A 14,322-nucleotide genomic window follows, 5' to 3' on the forward strand; every position below is an offset into this window, starting at 1 on the left:
GAATAGAACCCTGAACAAGACATTGACCTTGCTTTCATGACATTTTCATTCCAGGTTGTTAATTTGTCAATCATAAAATTGGTGGTCATCTCTATGTTTATAGCACTAAGTGGAGGTTTGGACAAAAGAAATAAAGAGTAGAAGTCCATTCTAGGAGATGTAAAATAGGTAAAGACTTCCCTGACAGAAGACTGATATTTCAATGTTTAGGTTTCCATGATGGTTACTTTATATTCCATGGTTTGCCAAAATTTCAACCAGGAAAGATGATTGAGTTCCATGGGCTGCCTCTTCACCCTACTTAAGGGCCAAAATGTTCAATGCCAAGCATCTTTTGTGTGACCTGAAGGAGTGAACACTGCAAACTTTTCCTTATTTACTTTCAGGTTTGTTGTCAGATCTAAAAGGGGCACCAAAGCTTAAACAATTGCAGAGATAGGGAAAAAAAACCAACCTTTTTATGGGCACCTAAGTTTTCTTCTGCCTTTAAGAATCTTAAACACATTAAAAATATTATTGTTAAAAATAAAGACCATAAAATTTTGACTCCTCACATCCCCCCTGGTGTGACCAGGAGTCTACTGGCTACCTAAAACCCCTCCCCAAAGCAGTTTGTTTCTCATACTCAGTCTGTCTTAAAATGTCTCACAATACCTATATGTGTAAATTAATTTTCATTACTGAGCATCCTTCATGGAATTAAACTCTCCCAGCCTTCAGCAGTGGAAGGCACAAATGTGAATCATTTCAAGCAGCATGCCTCATCTTAGTACTTGACGATTCCATTTGTTTGCTGATTGGAGGTGGGGCTTCTGTTCCCTTGAGATCTCCTTTCTGGATAGTCTCTCTAGGGTCCTTGACTCGGTGAGAGGGGCTTTCTTTTTTTCCCTTTTTAGTAATGAAGCATGATTGCTCTACAATGTTGTGTTACTTTCTGCTATATAATGAAGTGTATCAGCTATATGTATACATATATTCCTTCCCTCTTGGACCTTCCTCCCACCCCTCTAGTTCATCACAGAGCACCAAGCTGAGCTCCCTGTGCTACACAGCCTGTTCTCACTAGCTACCTATTTTACACATGGTAGTGTATATATATGGGAGAAGGCAATGGCACCCCACTCCAGTACTCTTGCCCGGAAAATCCCATGGATGGAGGAACCTGGTAGGCTGCAGTCCGTGGGGTCGCTAAGAGTCAGACATGACTGAGCGACTTTACTTTCACTTTCCACTTTCATGCATTGGAGAAGGAAAAGACAACCCACTCCAGTGTTCTTGCCTGGAGAATCCCATGGACGGAGAAGCCTGGTAGGCTGCAGTCCATGGGGCCGCACAGAGTCAGACACGACCGAAGCGACTTGGCAGCAGTGTATATATGTCAATCCTAATCTCTGAATTCATTCATTGCAGCACAATTTACAATAGCCAGGATACAGAAACAACCTTAATGTTCAATGACAGGTTTATGGGTAAAGAAGATGTAGTACATATATACAATGGAATACTACTCAGCCATAAAATGGAACAAAATTGGTTCATTTGTAGAGATGCAGATGGACACAGTCTGTCATGTCATATGGAATGAAGTAAGTCAGAAAGAGAAAAACAAATTCATATATTAATGCATATTTGTGGAATCTAGAAAAATGGTATTTTCAGGTCAGGAACAGAAATGCAGACACAGAGGATGGATATGAAGAGGACCTTCTCAAATAATCAGATGTGGAGCTATTGAAGCCGCAGAGTCCTTCTGTTCCATCTTCTTATCGTTGACTCTCATTTCATTTTCTTGACATCTATTATTTTGCAGACTATGGGGAACTGATAGTCTAGTCTCACTGAACTATTAACCTCTAGTGTTCTTTCTGTCCTTCGAATTGGCAAGAAAATATCTTCGCCCCTCTTGATTGGCTCTTTTAGGAAAGGCATCTCTGGCAGGGTTCTAAAGCTCATGTTGACATATCACATGGACATGACAGGGGCTGGGATGTGAGATTACTGAACACAGTATCCAACCAACCTTGCCATCCAAGACCCTTTTGATACTCTGAACCTGTTGCTCACACTGGCCCCCATCAGTTCACCTTCTCTACTCATTCTGACCCTCAGGTAATCTTAATCCAGTAACGGTGCAGTGCACATAGGAACCCTGTTGGGTGGCTGGATTTACGTTTATCCTACAGGTCCCAAACAGACTAGATGAGACTGGGTTCCCCACAACCAGAATAGTTATCGCTGTATTTAAATTTCCAAACTTATTTATCTCCTGGTACATCCTATCATCCAGACCCCAATCTCTAAATTCAACCTTCAATCATTTTAGGTCCCCAATTCAAATAAAGTTAATGTGATATTGACATTAAAACAATTCACATTGGATTACAAGTCACTTCTAACTCTGATTTTGGTAGTGTCATCTGAGAAAGAAGTGCTTTTGATTGGGATCTGTTCATGGCTGGGTGATGAAGAGTTTCTGGTCACCCCTTCACTATTCAAGGTACTTGCCTTCCTCTTGCTTGGAGCCCTTTTATAAAAAAGCAGATAGTCAGAAACTTATTCTCTCTCCCACTTAAGACCATTACAGTGTAGACAGCCCTGGCATGGCTGAGGGAAAATGCTTCAAACAAAGTTCATACTTTCAAAGAGATTTTCAGAAATTTTATATACATAACCAAATCAATATGGTGCATACCAGATTGCTTTGGACTGTTCACAACCAAGGAAGGCCAATCTAGCATAGCAGGTGGTGATAAAACTCTTCCCAACAAGCAAGTGCCTTTGACATTTTTTGAGAAAAATCCACTAAGAGCACTGTCACCCACCCATGACCAAAAATGTGAAGAACAGCAATGACCTCTTTAGGGAATGAGCCAGAGACAACCAGGTAGATGATCAGGGATCCAAAATAGAACTCTAGTGCCAACAGGGATGCTGAGCCAGGCACTCATGTGTGTGTCCAGGCCAAATATGCTGTGTGTCCACAGCATATTTTCTCTAGGACAGCACAAAAGGCTTCAGCTCTGTTCAGGTTTGGGTTCTGGAACTGGAGGATACTAAACCTGCAGACACAGTAACTCCATGTCTGCAGCTTAATTGTTCAGGGTTGGGGTAGGGGACAATTTTGTCTTTCCACAAAGTCAACTGGGATGTTGAATAACAGCTTCATCAACTCCAGGGGCTTCCCTAATGCCTCAGCTGGGAAAGAATCTGCCTGAAATTCAGGAGATACAGGAGATGCAGGTCCAATTCCTGGGTTGGAAAGACCCCCTGGAGAAGGAAATGGCAACCCACTCCAGTATTCTTGCCTGAAAAGTCCCATGGACAGAGGAGCCTGGTGGGCTACAGTCCATAGGCTACTCACAAAGAGTCAGACATGACTGAACATGAGCACATCAGCTCCAGGTCAAGGATCATTCTCTGAGTGAACATTAAACAAGTAGAGAGTAAGATACTCTTCTGATCTCTTTCCTCATCTACTCAGCCACCAACTTATCCATTGCTTCTTAGTCATTTGGTTCTAGCCTCATCAGCCGAGATGTGTAACTGTGTCCTTAGGAGTGCAGATTACCTTTGTATTGGGAATATAATCTCTATTCCATGATTCCAAGTCGGCATAATTCAGGAATATTTATGCAAATTTTCCTCCAAAATTCACCTCTGATGAATCAGTAGGGAAAGCTAATATTGATTATTTTTGGTCAATTGTAATGCTGACCAAATTTAGTATTTAATTTTTTAATCAAAAATACATTAAATGTTTTATAATATTTTAATTTACACAAGAGAAATTGATATTTAGAGGAGTTAAGTGAGTTGTCTGAGGCCGTACCCTATGGCAGATACAACTTACATGAGCTCTGTCTTTCCCAAATGCTCTTCTCTTACAGCTATGTGGTGCTGAGCCTCAGAAGCAGATTTGATCATGGTTGTCCTCAAATGACTGCAGCCTGAACAAAGAAAACTATGTGATCCTTCACTGGATGTCAAAGAAAATAGATTACTTGGCTTATACCACAAACCTAGGTTCACTAAACTGAGTACAAATGAGTTTCTGGGAGACATATTTTGACATTGAATGTGACATGCTCCAAATTCAGTGTGGGCAACAGAAGACTCCAGTCCCAGTCTGGACTGAGCAGGTGTCTTCCTGAAACTCACACATGCAGTCAGAAAAATCCATAGACTTAGTTTCAGTGTTTCTAAATCAAGAACAAGCTTTGAGTCCTAAAGTGGAGGGCCTGAACTCATATCTGTAGATTGTTTCCTGGAGCAATAAAGGCTACTATACAGTTTCTTCTCCTGATCCACCATTATTACCACCACCAAGAAAAACTGAAAAGAACACTGAAGGGAAAGTGAGGAAATGAAAGGAAATACATTACAAATCCCAAGCTTTCTACGCTGTGGGAGCCTTGTTAGACAGTGTCTTCCAGCAGGCTATAAGAACCCCATTTCTTTCCATCCTCTAGGAACCACCATTCTGGTCTCTGCTTCTATGAATTTTACTATTTTAGATTCCATATACAAATGAGATCATGAAATATTGGTCTCTTTTTGAATTTGACTTATTTCACTTGGCGTAAAGTACAAAGTTCCAGTTATGCAGATGTATAAGTTCTTGGGAGGTCCAAAGTGTGGCATGAGGACTATAGTTAAACATACTATATTGTATGGCTTTTCTGGTGACTCAGATGGTAAAGAATCTGCGTTCAATGCAGGAGACCTGGGTTTGACCCTTGGGTTGGGGAGATCCCCTGGAGAAGAGAATGACAACCCACTCCAGTATTGTTGCCTGAGAATTTCATGGACAGAGGAACCTGATGGGCTACAGCCCATGGGGTCACAAAGAGTTGGACATGACTGTTTAACTAACACACACATACTGTATGCTTGACATTTACTAGTAGAGTGGATAATAAATTACATCTTCTCAACAAACACACACACAAATGGATTAAACTGATAACTTAATGAATGATGATGAATATGTGAACTTGATTGTAGTGGTTATTTCACAATGTATATACATCAAAATATCAAATATAAACATTAAATATTTACAATGTGTATATGAAAATTTTAGCTCAACAGATATGTTTTTGAAAGAACTAATAAATTCCTGAGAAATAAGACTAGAGACATAAGTATTACCAGCTGTGTAATTTCTCAATCTAATACACAAGATCAAAAATCAAGAATATCTACTCAGAATCCATAATTTATACTAATAAATTGTAAGGGAACAATAACAGTAAAAGAATGCAATCAAGTGGTTATTCACTGAGTATTCATTTCTTGCCAGGCTCAAATGTAGCGATGTAGGCTCTGGGGTTTGTGTGAACACCTGTGGCTGTTACAAAGATGAGCAAACACCGAGACAAGACTTTCACCCTGTGCAAGAGTCTCTCCAGGGCCCCCTTCATGTCCCTGTTCCTTAGGCTATGAATGAAGGGGTTCAGCAGTGGAGTGACCACTGTGTACATCACAGAGGCAATGGTGATCTTGTCCCTGGAGGTGCTAGATGAGGGGAAAATACACAGCCCCAAAATTGTTCCATAATACGGAGACACCACAGAGAAGTGAGAGCCACATGTGGACAATGCTTTGCAGATCCCCTTTGTGGAGGGGACCTTCAGGATGGTGGCCCCGATGCATCCATAAGAGATCAGGATGCATACTAGTGGGAGGACAATGACGGCCACTCCTACTGTGAAAATGGCCAGCTCATTGAGGGATGTGTCTGAGCAGGAGAGCTTCAGCAGGGCACCAAGGTCACAGAAGAAATGGGGGATGCTGTGGTCAGCACAAAGGGAGAGCCGGTCAGGAGGAGGGTGTGACACAGGGCATTGGCACAGGAGAGAATCCAGGACACAGTTACTAGTAAGGTGCACAGCCCCTGTCCCATGACAGTGCTGTAGTGGAGAGGGTGGCAGATGGCCACGTACCGATCACAGGCCATCGAGGTGAGCAGGAAATCATCCAGACCAGTAAAAAATAGGAAAAAATACATCTGTGTTACACATCCAGCATAGGGGATGGATTGATCCTGAGTCTGCATGTTCATGAGCATCTTAGGGATGGTGACAGATGAGAAGGAGATGTCAGTGAGAGCCAAGTGGCTGAGGAAGAAGTACATGGGGGTGTGGAGGCAAGGGTCCAGCCTGATGAGCAGAAGGATGAGCAGGTTGCCCAGCACCGTGGTCAGCACGTGCCCAGGAACAGGGCGAAGAACACGCCCTGATGCTCTGGCTGGAGGGGGAGCCCCAGAAGGAGGAACTCAGACATGCTGCTCTGGTTCTCCCTCGTCATGCTCCTCTCCTGTCTGCTGGGAATGAAAGGACAGTGAAAGAAGCACGTTTTGATTGCAGCAGGCACATATAAATGAGTCCTTTCTCTTGGTTAATATGTTAGTGTCTGTCTGCATTGCCTTGTCCCTGCAGAAACCCCTAAGATGAATGGTATTACCATGTATAATGAGGGAATTTACCAACCAACAAGAGTTTGATACAAAGGAGATACTGGCCCAGTGGCATTTTTCCATCACCCCAGTAAACAGAAAGTGTCACACTGTCTTAGAAGAGAAATAGTAAGTTAAAGACCTCCCTAATTTCTCTTCTATTTCTGTACATATAATCATAGGGTTTAGACCTTCAGGCTGTGACATATTGACGTATTGAAATCTGACTTCAAAGTCCTTTCATATGTCAAGTATAAGGAGGATGTTTCATCAATGAATTCTCAAAGGAAAGTGGGTCAAAAATACACAGCCAAGGAATTTCCTGGCAGTCCAGCGCTTAAGACTTCACCTTGCAAGTCAGGGCGTGTGGGTTCAATCCCCGGTCCATGTATAAAGATATCACATGCCTTATGACTAAAAACCAAAACATGAAACAAAACGATGTGGTAACAAATTCAGCAAAGAATTTAAAAGATGATCCACAGGAAAAAAATTTTTTTAAATAAATAAGTAAATATAGTCAGTTCCATTATGTATAAAGGTTGAAGAAAGAAGCTTAACTGTCGACTGAGCTCAGAGTATCTTAGAGCTCAATCTTGCAATATCACTGCTCTATGAAGTAAAAATATTACTGGCAGTTACAGTACTTTATAGCAGTTTCACTTCAGTTCAGTTCAGTTGCTCAGTAGTGTCTGACTCTTTGCAACCCCATGAACCGCAACACGCCAGGCCTCCCTGACTATCACGAACTCCTGGAGTCCACCCAAACTCATGTCCATTGAGTCAGTGATGCCATCCAACCATCTATCCTCTGTCGTCCCCTTCTCTTCCTGCCCTCTATCTTTCCCAGCATTAGGGTCTTTTCAAATGAGTCAACTCTTCGCATCAGGTGGCCAAAGTATTGGCGTTTCAGCTTCAACATGAGTCCTTCTTGTGAACACCCAGGATCTCCTTTAGGATGGACTGGCTGGATCGCCTTGCAGGCCAACGGACTCTCAAGAGTCTTCTCCAACACCACAGTTCAAAAGCATCAATTCTTCTGTGCTCAGCTTTCTTTACAGTCCAACTCTCACACCCATACATGACTACTGGAAAAACCATAGCCTTGACTAGACAGACCTTTGTTGACAAAGTAATGTCTTTGCTTTTTAATATGCTGTCTAAGTTGGTCATAACTTTCCTTCCAAGGAATAAGCGTCCTTTAATTTCATGGCTGAAATCACCATCTGCAGTGATTTTGGAGCCCCCCCCACAAAAAATAAAGTCGGCCACTGTTTCCCCATCTATTTGCCATGAAGTGATGGGACCGGATGCCATGATCTTAGTTCTCTGAATTTTAAGTTTTAAGCCAACTTTTTCACTCTTCTCTTTCACTTTGATACTAATACTCAAATTTATCATCCTCCAATATCCTCCTGATTCAACAAAATCCTCTTGTTGAAGAGTTCCCTAATCCAAAATAAAAACAGTTGTTGCCAAGAGGTGTCAAAGAGATATGCCCTGATATGCTTTCTCCCTTCATCTTTAAGAACTAGTGATAAAGGTATCATAAGCAAAAGCACAGAGAAGTGCTGAGCACCTGTATACACACACACACACACACACACAAATACACACCTGCTATTGGTGTAGGAGACCCAGTTCTTCTCTGAACTTTATGCTCAAGTAATTGAGCTACCTTGGGTAAGAACTGGTTTCGCAGACTCTTTGTAGGACACCTGGAGACCAGATTTATCCACTTCTGTGGTCCTGAACCACTCACCAGCATCAGAGAAAAAAGAGCTAGACCCTCAATTCACCAACATCAGAAATGGAGATATAAAGACTGCTCTGTCCACCAGGGAGGGGACCCAACTGGACAGGGCTCAAAGCTCTACGTTAGAGACATGCATTAAACATGTATTTATTGCTCAGTTTTCTTGTTTCTCCCTCCAGGACACATGCCCTAGGGCAGTGGTTCCTAAACTTTGATGTTCCCTAGAATGTGCTGAGGAGCTTATTAAAGATGCAGATCCCAGTGCCATCTCCAGTTACACTCATTCTTGAACTCTATGGCCAGGGAATTCTGACACACATTGTCCTAAGGACCGACACTGAGAAAGCAGTGTCCTTAGGAAGAACGTCATGATGATGCCCTGTGGGTGTGAGCCCAAAGGAGATGTGGAAAGATCCCCTTATTGACCCTTCTTACAAGCTTAAAGTTTCCGCTAGTTAAGTCAAAGCTTGGGATGTGAGGATGGAGTTTTCTCCCAAGCCACGATGCCTTCTTAGTTTGTTGCCTTCTAAGTAAATCTCCTTCATGGTAGAGATCCAAATACAATATGAGAAAGTCAAAGTATTTCCCTTGCCTTTTTATTCATTTTTTAAACTTCTAAAATGGTTTTTATTCATAAAACTTTATATTTACATTTGTTGTTGTTCTATCAAAGTGTTAGTTGCTCAGTCATGTCTGACTCTTGGCAACCCCATGGACAGTAGCCCACCAGGCTCCTCTGTCAGTGGAATTCTCCAGGCAAGAATATTGGAGTTGTTGTTCAACTCCATTTGTTGTTTTCAGTTGCTAAGCTCTGTCCACCTCTTGCAACCCCATGAACTTCACCATGCCAGGCTTCCCTGTTTTTTGCTATCTTCCAGAGTTTGCTAATACTCATGTTCATTGAGTCAGTAATGCCATCCAACCATCTCATCCTCTGTCATCCCCTTCTTTTCCTGCCCTCAATCTTTCCCAGCATCAGGGTCTGTTCCAGTGAGTTGACTCTTCATATCAGGTGGCCAAAGTATTGGAGTTCAGCTTCAGCATCAGTCCTTCCAATGAATATTCAGGGTTGATTTCCTTTAGGATTGACAGGAGCAATCTCCTTGCAGTCCAAGGGCCTCCCAGGAGTCTTCTCCAGCCCCACATTTTGAAAGTATCAATATTCGGAACTCAGTCTTCTTTATGGCCCAATGCTCACATCCATCCATTACCACTGGAAAACCAATGCTTTGACTAAATTACATTTTTTAGAATAGTGATGTCTCTGTTTTTTAATGTTCTATGTAGATTTGTCATAGCTGTTCTTCCAAAGTCAAGTGTCTTTAATTTTCATGACTACAGTCACCAAATGAAGTGATTTTTGAACCTAAGTAAATAAAATCTGGCACTGTTTCCACTTTTCCCCCATCTATTTGTCATGAGCAATGGGACAGGATGCCATGATCTTTGTTTTGTGAATGTTGCATTTTAAGCCAGCTTTTTCATTCTCCTTTTCTACCCTCATCAAGAGGCTCTTTAGTTCCTCTTTGCTTTCTGCCATTAAAGTGATGGCATCTGCATATGTGAGGTTGTTGATATTTCTCCCAGCAATCTTGATTCCAGCTGGTGATTCATCCAGTCTGGCATTTTATATGATGCATTCTGTATATAAATTAAATAAGCAGGGTGACAATATACAGCCTTTATGTACTCCTTTCCCAATTTGGAAACCATCAGTTCTTCTATGTCCCATGCTAACTTTTGCTTCTTGACCTGCACACAGGTTTCTCAGGAGACAGGTAAGGTGTTCTGGTATTTCCTTCTCTTGAAGAATTTCCCACAGTTTGTTGTGATCTACATAGTCAAAGTCTTTAGCATACTCAGTGAAAGAGAAGATGTTTTTCTGTAATTCTCTTGATGTTTCTATTATCCAACAGATGTTGGTGATTTGATCTCTGGTTCCTCTGACTTTTCTAAATCTAGCTTGGACTTCTGGAAGTTCTTGGTTCACATACTGCTGAAGCCTAGTTTGAATGGCTCCGAGTATAATCTTGCTAGCATGTGAAATGAGTGCAGCTGTACTATAGTTTTAACATTCTTTGGCCTTGCCCTTCTTTGGGATTGAAATGAAAACTTCCATTTTTTAGTCCTGGGGCCACTGGCGATTTTTCCAAATTTGCTGGCATACTGAATGCAGCAGTTTAAAAGCATCATCTTTTAGGACATATTTACATAAATGCAATTTATTTTGCATGGTATCTTAGAGCTTTCTTTTCCTAAAATATATTTATTGCAATAATATTTGCAAGTCTACTTCTATGCTTATCAGTGCATAGGATATATATAACATCAATACATTAATCTTATAAATTTTCAAATTTTTAGTTCTCTCTTGCTGAATTAACTGAGTGATTTTTAACAAAGGTTCTCTAATTCTTCAATAAGGTAAAACTTTTAAAAATATTATAGTACACCCTGAAGTCTTCTCCTGTGTCAGTTGTCTGATCAAGATTACTTTATTATCTCCAAAGCATCCATTTTAACAGGCTGCATTGTCTTAGTTCCCCCATGCCTGTGGCTTGCTCCTTTGAAGAGAGAACAACCGAACTTTGAAAATGTCCCTGAAAATACATGAAAAATGGAAGTCTAGGTGGAAGCCCATGGAAAGAGAGACAATAAAGCCAGGCTCTTTTCATCCACCTAAGGAATCATCTAAATCAGAGCTTATGGAATGAAATAAATAATAATGAGGAAAGTTGCATCATAATATTTTATACATGTATCAAATATCCAAGTCTTTCAAAATATTGTGACCCATCTTTACACCCCAAACAGACTAGAGTTGTGGACATCACCACAGCCTTGCATGTCACTCCAGCTACTGGTACATACTAATTAGTCTTCTGTTTCTGTATAACGTTGGTAAACATATTACATCTTGCATAGTGCAGTCACACACACACAAAGGGACAAGATGAAAAAACAGGGGTAAAAATCTGACCCCAAAAAAGGACATATATGTAGTATGTCGATAAGAGAGATAAAATGAATAGTATAAACTAATCTAAAAGAAGGCCAAAAAGAGGGAAAAGAAAGCAAAAAATCTTTCTCCAAATCTATTTGTACTAAGTGAGCTTTGCAAGGTAGCAGGATTACAAAGTTGATGAATAAAGAACAAAAATCAATGATACTTTATATCCTAGCAGTGAGCACTGACAATTGAAGTTTTAATATACTAACTAAAACAGTTTAAAAAGCAAAATATGCTTATGGATGAATTTACCAAAATACTTGTATGTTAAAAACCACAAACTCATTCATGGTAAATTTAAAGAGGATGCAAATGAATACAGATACACTTTACACATAGACTGGATAACTCAATATCATTATGGAGCCAGGTCTCTCCTCCAATTGATATAGGGTCAGTGCAATCAAAGGCAGTATATCAGTAGCCTGTTTGCAGAAACTGATTCTTAATATTACACGGAAGCAAAAGGGAAGACAAGAAAATCTTAACATGAAAAGGAAACTGTCATACTTAGTTTACCTAATTTCAAATTTTTTATGCCCCATAGCAAGCAAAATAAAAATAATTGCATGAGAATAGGAATACTGATGAATAAAACAGTGAATATTTTGAAATAGATCAATACACAAAAGGTCAATTAATAGTTTTCAATGCACCAAGGCAATTTAATGTGGCAAGCATAGTGTTTAAAGAAATGGTTCCAGCATGCTTCAGTATCAATATGTCTTAAGTGCACATGGACTCTTGTGCTGCTCTGCATACAAAACATAACTGAAAATGGGTCAAATGTGTAAAAAATATAACTATAAAACTATTTTGAAGAAAACTTTGGACAAAATTTTGGTAAATGTAGGGTAGGCAGTATATTCTTAAATAGGACGCAAAAGTCATGAACACTAAAAGGAAAAGAGCATAATCTTGATTTCAAAAAAACAAAATGCATTTGCTGTTCCAAATAATGGATTCATTTTGATATTTGGCAAAACTAATACAATTATGTAAAGTTTAAAAATAAAATAAAATAAAATAAAACTTTTTAATAAAAATTTATTGGGCTACAGTTGCATAATAATGCTGTGTTATTTTCTGACCTCAAAAAAATGAATCTGCCATATGTATGTATATCTATAGCCCTGTTTTTTTAATTCCCTTCCCCTTTAGGCCACCACAGAGCTTTGAGCAGAGTTCCCTGTGCTGTACAGTAGATTCTCATTAGTATTTATTTTATGCACAGTAGTAAATGTCCATTGACAGAGGAATAGATACAGAAGAGGTGGCACATATATACAATGGAATATTATACAGTCAAAAATGTAACAAAATTGTGCCATATGCCGGGATGTGGGTGGGTCTACAAGTGTCTGGGTCTGACATACAGAGTAAAGAGAAAATTAAATATTGTATGTTAATGTCTATACATGGAATCTAGAAAACTGGTAATGAGGAACTGATTAGACAGGCAAGAATAGAGATGCAGACATAGAGAATGAATTTCTGGACACAGTTGAAGGAGGAGTTGCTGTTATTCAGTCACATGTCTGACTTTCTGCAAGGCCATGGACTGCAGGATACCAGACTCCCCTCTCCTTCACATGGTATGCTCACAGGGAAGGAGAGGGTGGAAAAAACTGATAGTACCACTGACATATGTACACAACCATGTGTAATTAGATTGCTAATGAGAAACTGCTACATAGCACGGGAAAGTCAGTGTGGTACTCTGTGATGACAGAGAGGGCTGCAAAACATGGGGAGGGTAGGGAGAGAGGATCAAGAGGGAGAGAATATATGTGCTTATACCTGTTTCACGCTATGGTATAGCAAAAAAAAGTATTGCAGAGCAATTATCCTCCAAAAAAAAAAAATAACAAATTAAATAAATTTTTAAAAAAGAAATAAATTCCCAGGATATAAGGGGAGAGACTAAGTACTACCAGCTATATATTCTCAGCCTTATAGACAAGATCAAAAATCAAGAACATAAACTCAAAATTCACAGTTTATGCTAATGAACTGTTAGGAAATAGACAATAATTGTAAAGGAATGCAATTCAACTATCAAACATTTACTGAATATTTATTCAATGCTGGGATCAAATCTAGGGATATAGGATCTGAGGTTCTATGAACACACGTGTCTGTTACAAAGACAAGCAAACATCATTGAGACAAGACTTTCACCCTGTGCAAGAGTCTCTCCAGGGCCCCCTTCATGTCCCTGTTCCTTAGGCTATAAATGAAGGGGTTCAGCAGTGGAGTGACCACTGTATACATCACAGAGGCAATGGTGCTCTCGTCCCTGGAGGTGCTAGATGAGGGAAAAATATACAGCCCAATAATTGTTCCATAATACAGAGACACCACAGAGAGGTGGGAGCCACATGTGGACAATGCTTTGCAGATCCCCTTGGTGGAGGGGACCTTCAGAATGGTGGCCCTGATGCATCCATAAGAGATCAGGATGCATACTAGTGGGAGGATGATGTCGGCCACTCCTGCTATGAAAATGGCCAGCTCATTGAGGGATGTGTCTGAGCAGGAGAGCTTCAGCAGGGCACCAAGATCACAGAAGAAATGGGGGATGCTGAGGTCAGCACAAAAGGACAGCTGGGTCAGGAGGAGGGTGTGACACAGGGCATTGGCACAGGAGAGAATCCAGGACACAGTTACTAGTAAGGTGCACAGCTCCTGTCCCATGACAGGAGGGTGGAGAGGGTAGCAGATGGCCACGTACCGATCATAGGCCATCGAGGTGAGCAGGAAATCATCCAGACCAGTAAAAAATAGGAAAAAATACGTCTGCATTATACACTCTGCATAGGGGATGGATTGATCCTGAGTTTGCATGTTTATCAGCATCTTAGGGACAGTGACAGATGAAAAGGAGACGTCAGTGAGGGCCAAGTGGCTGAGGAAGAAGTACATGGGGGTGTGCAGGCGAGGGTCCAGCCTGATGAGCAGGAGGATGAGCAGGTTGCCCAGCACTGTGGTCAGGTACACGCCCAGGAACAGGGCGAAGAACATGCCCTGCTGCTCTGGCCGGATGGGGAGTCCCAGGAGGAGGAACTCTGACACGCTGCTCTGATTCTCCCTCGTCAT

At 40.8% G+C, this 14,322-nt stretch overlaps 1 protein-coding gene and 1 pseudogene across 1 annotated transcript; both read right to left on the reverse strand.

The window, feature by feature from the left end:
- Window positions 1-5,288: 5,288 nt before the first annotated feature.
- Window positions 5,289-6,309, reverse strand: LOC123328755 (annotated as a pseudogene).
- A 7,074-nt stretch (window positions 6,310-13,383) lies between these two features.
- LOC102394668 (olfactory receptor 1J4-like) lies at window positions 13,384-14,322 on the reverse strand. The gene has a single exon (XM_006057732.4). The coding sequence runs from the start codon at window positions 14,320-14,322 to the stop codon at window positions 13,384-13,386; it is 939 nt and encodes a 312-aa protein (XP_006057794.4).

The sequence above is a fragment of the Bubalus bubalis genome, chromosome 12 (assembly GCF_019923935.1).
Source record: "Bubalus bubalis isolate 160015118507 breed Murrah chromosome 12, NDDB_SH_1, whole genome shotgun sequence".
Taxonomy (NCBI): Eukaryota; Metazoa; Chordata; class Mammalia; order Artiodactyla; family Bovidae; genus Bubalus; species Bubalus bubalis.

Excerpts from the sequence above, each read along its gene's own strand:
- LOC102394668 (XM_006057732.4), bottom strand. The coding sequence starts at position 14,322 with ATGACGAGGGAGAATCAGAGCAGCGTGTCAGAGTTCCTCCTCCTGGGA.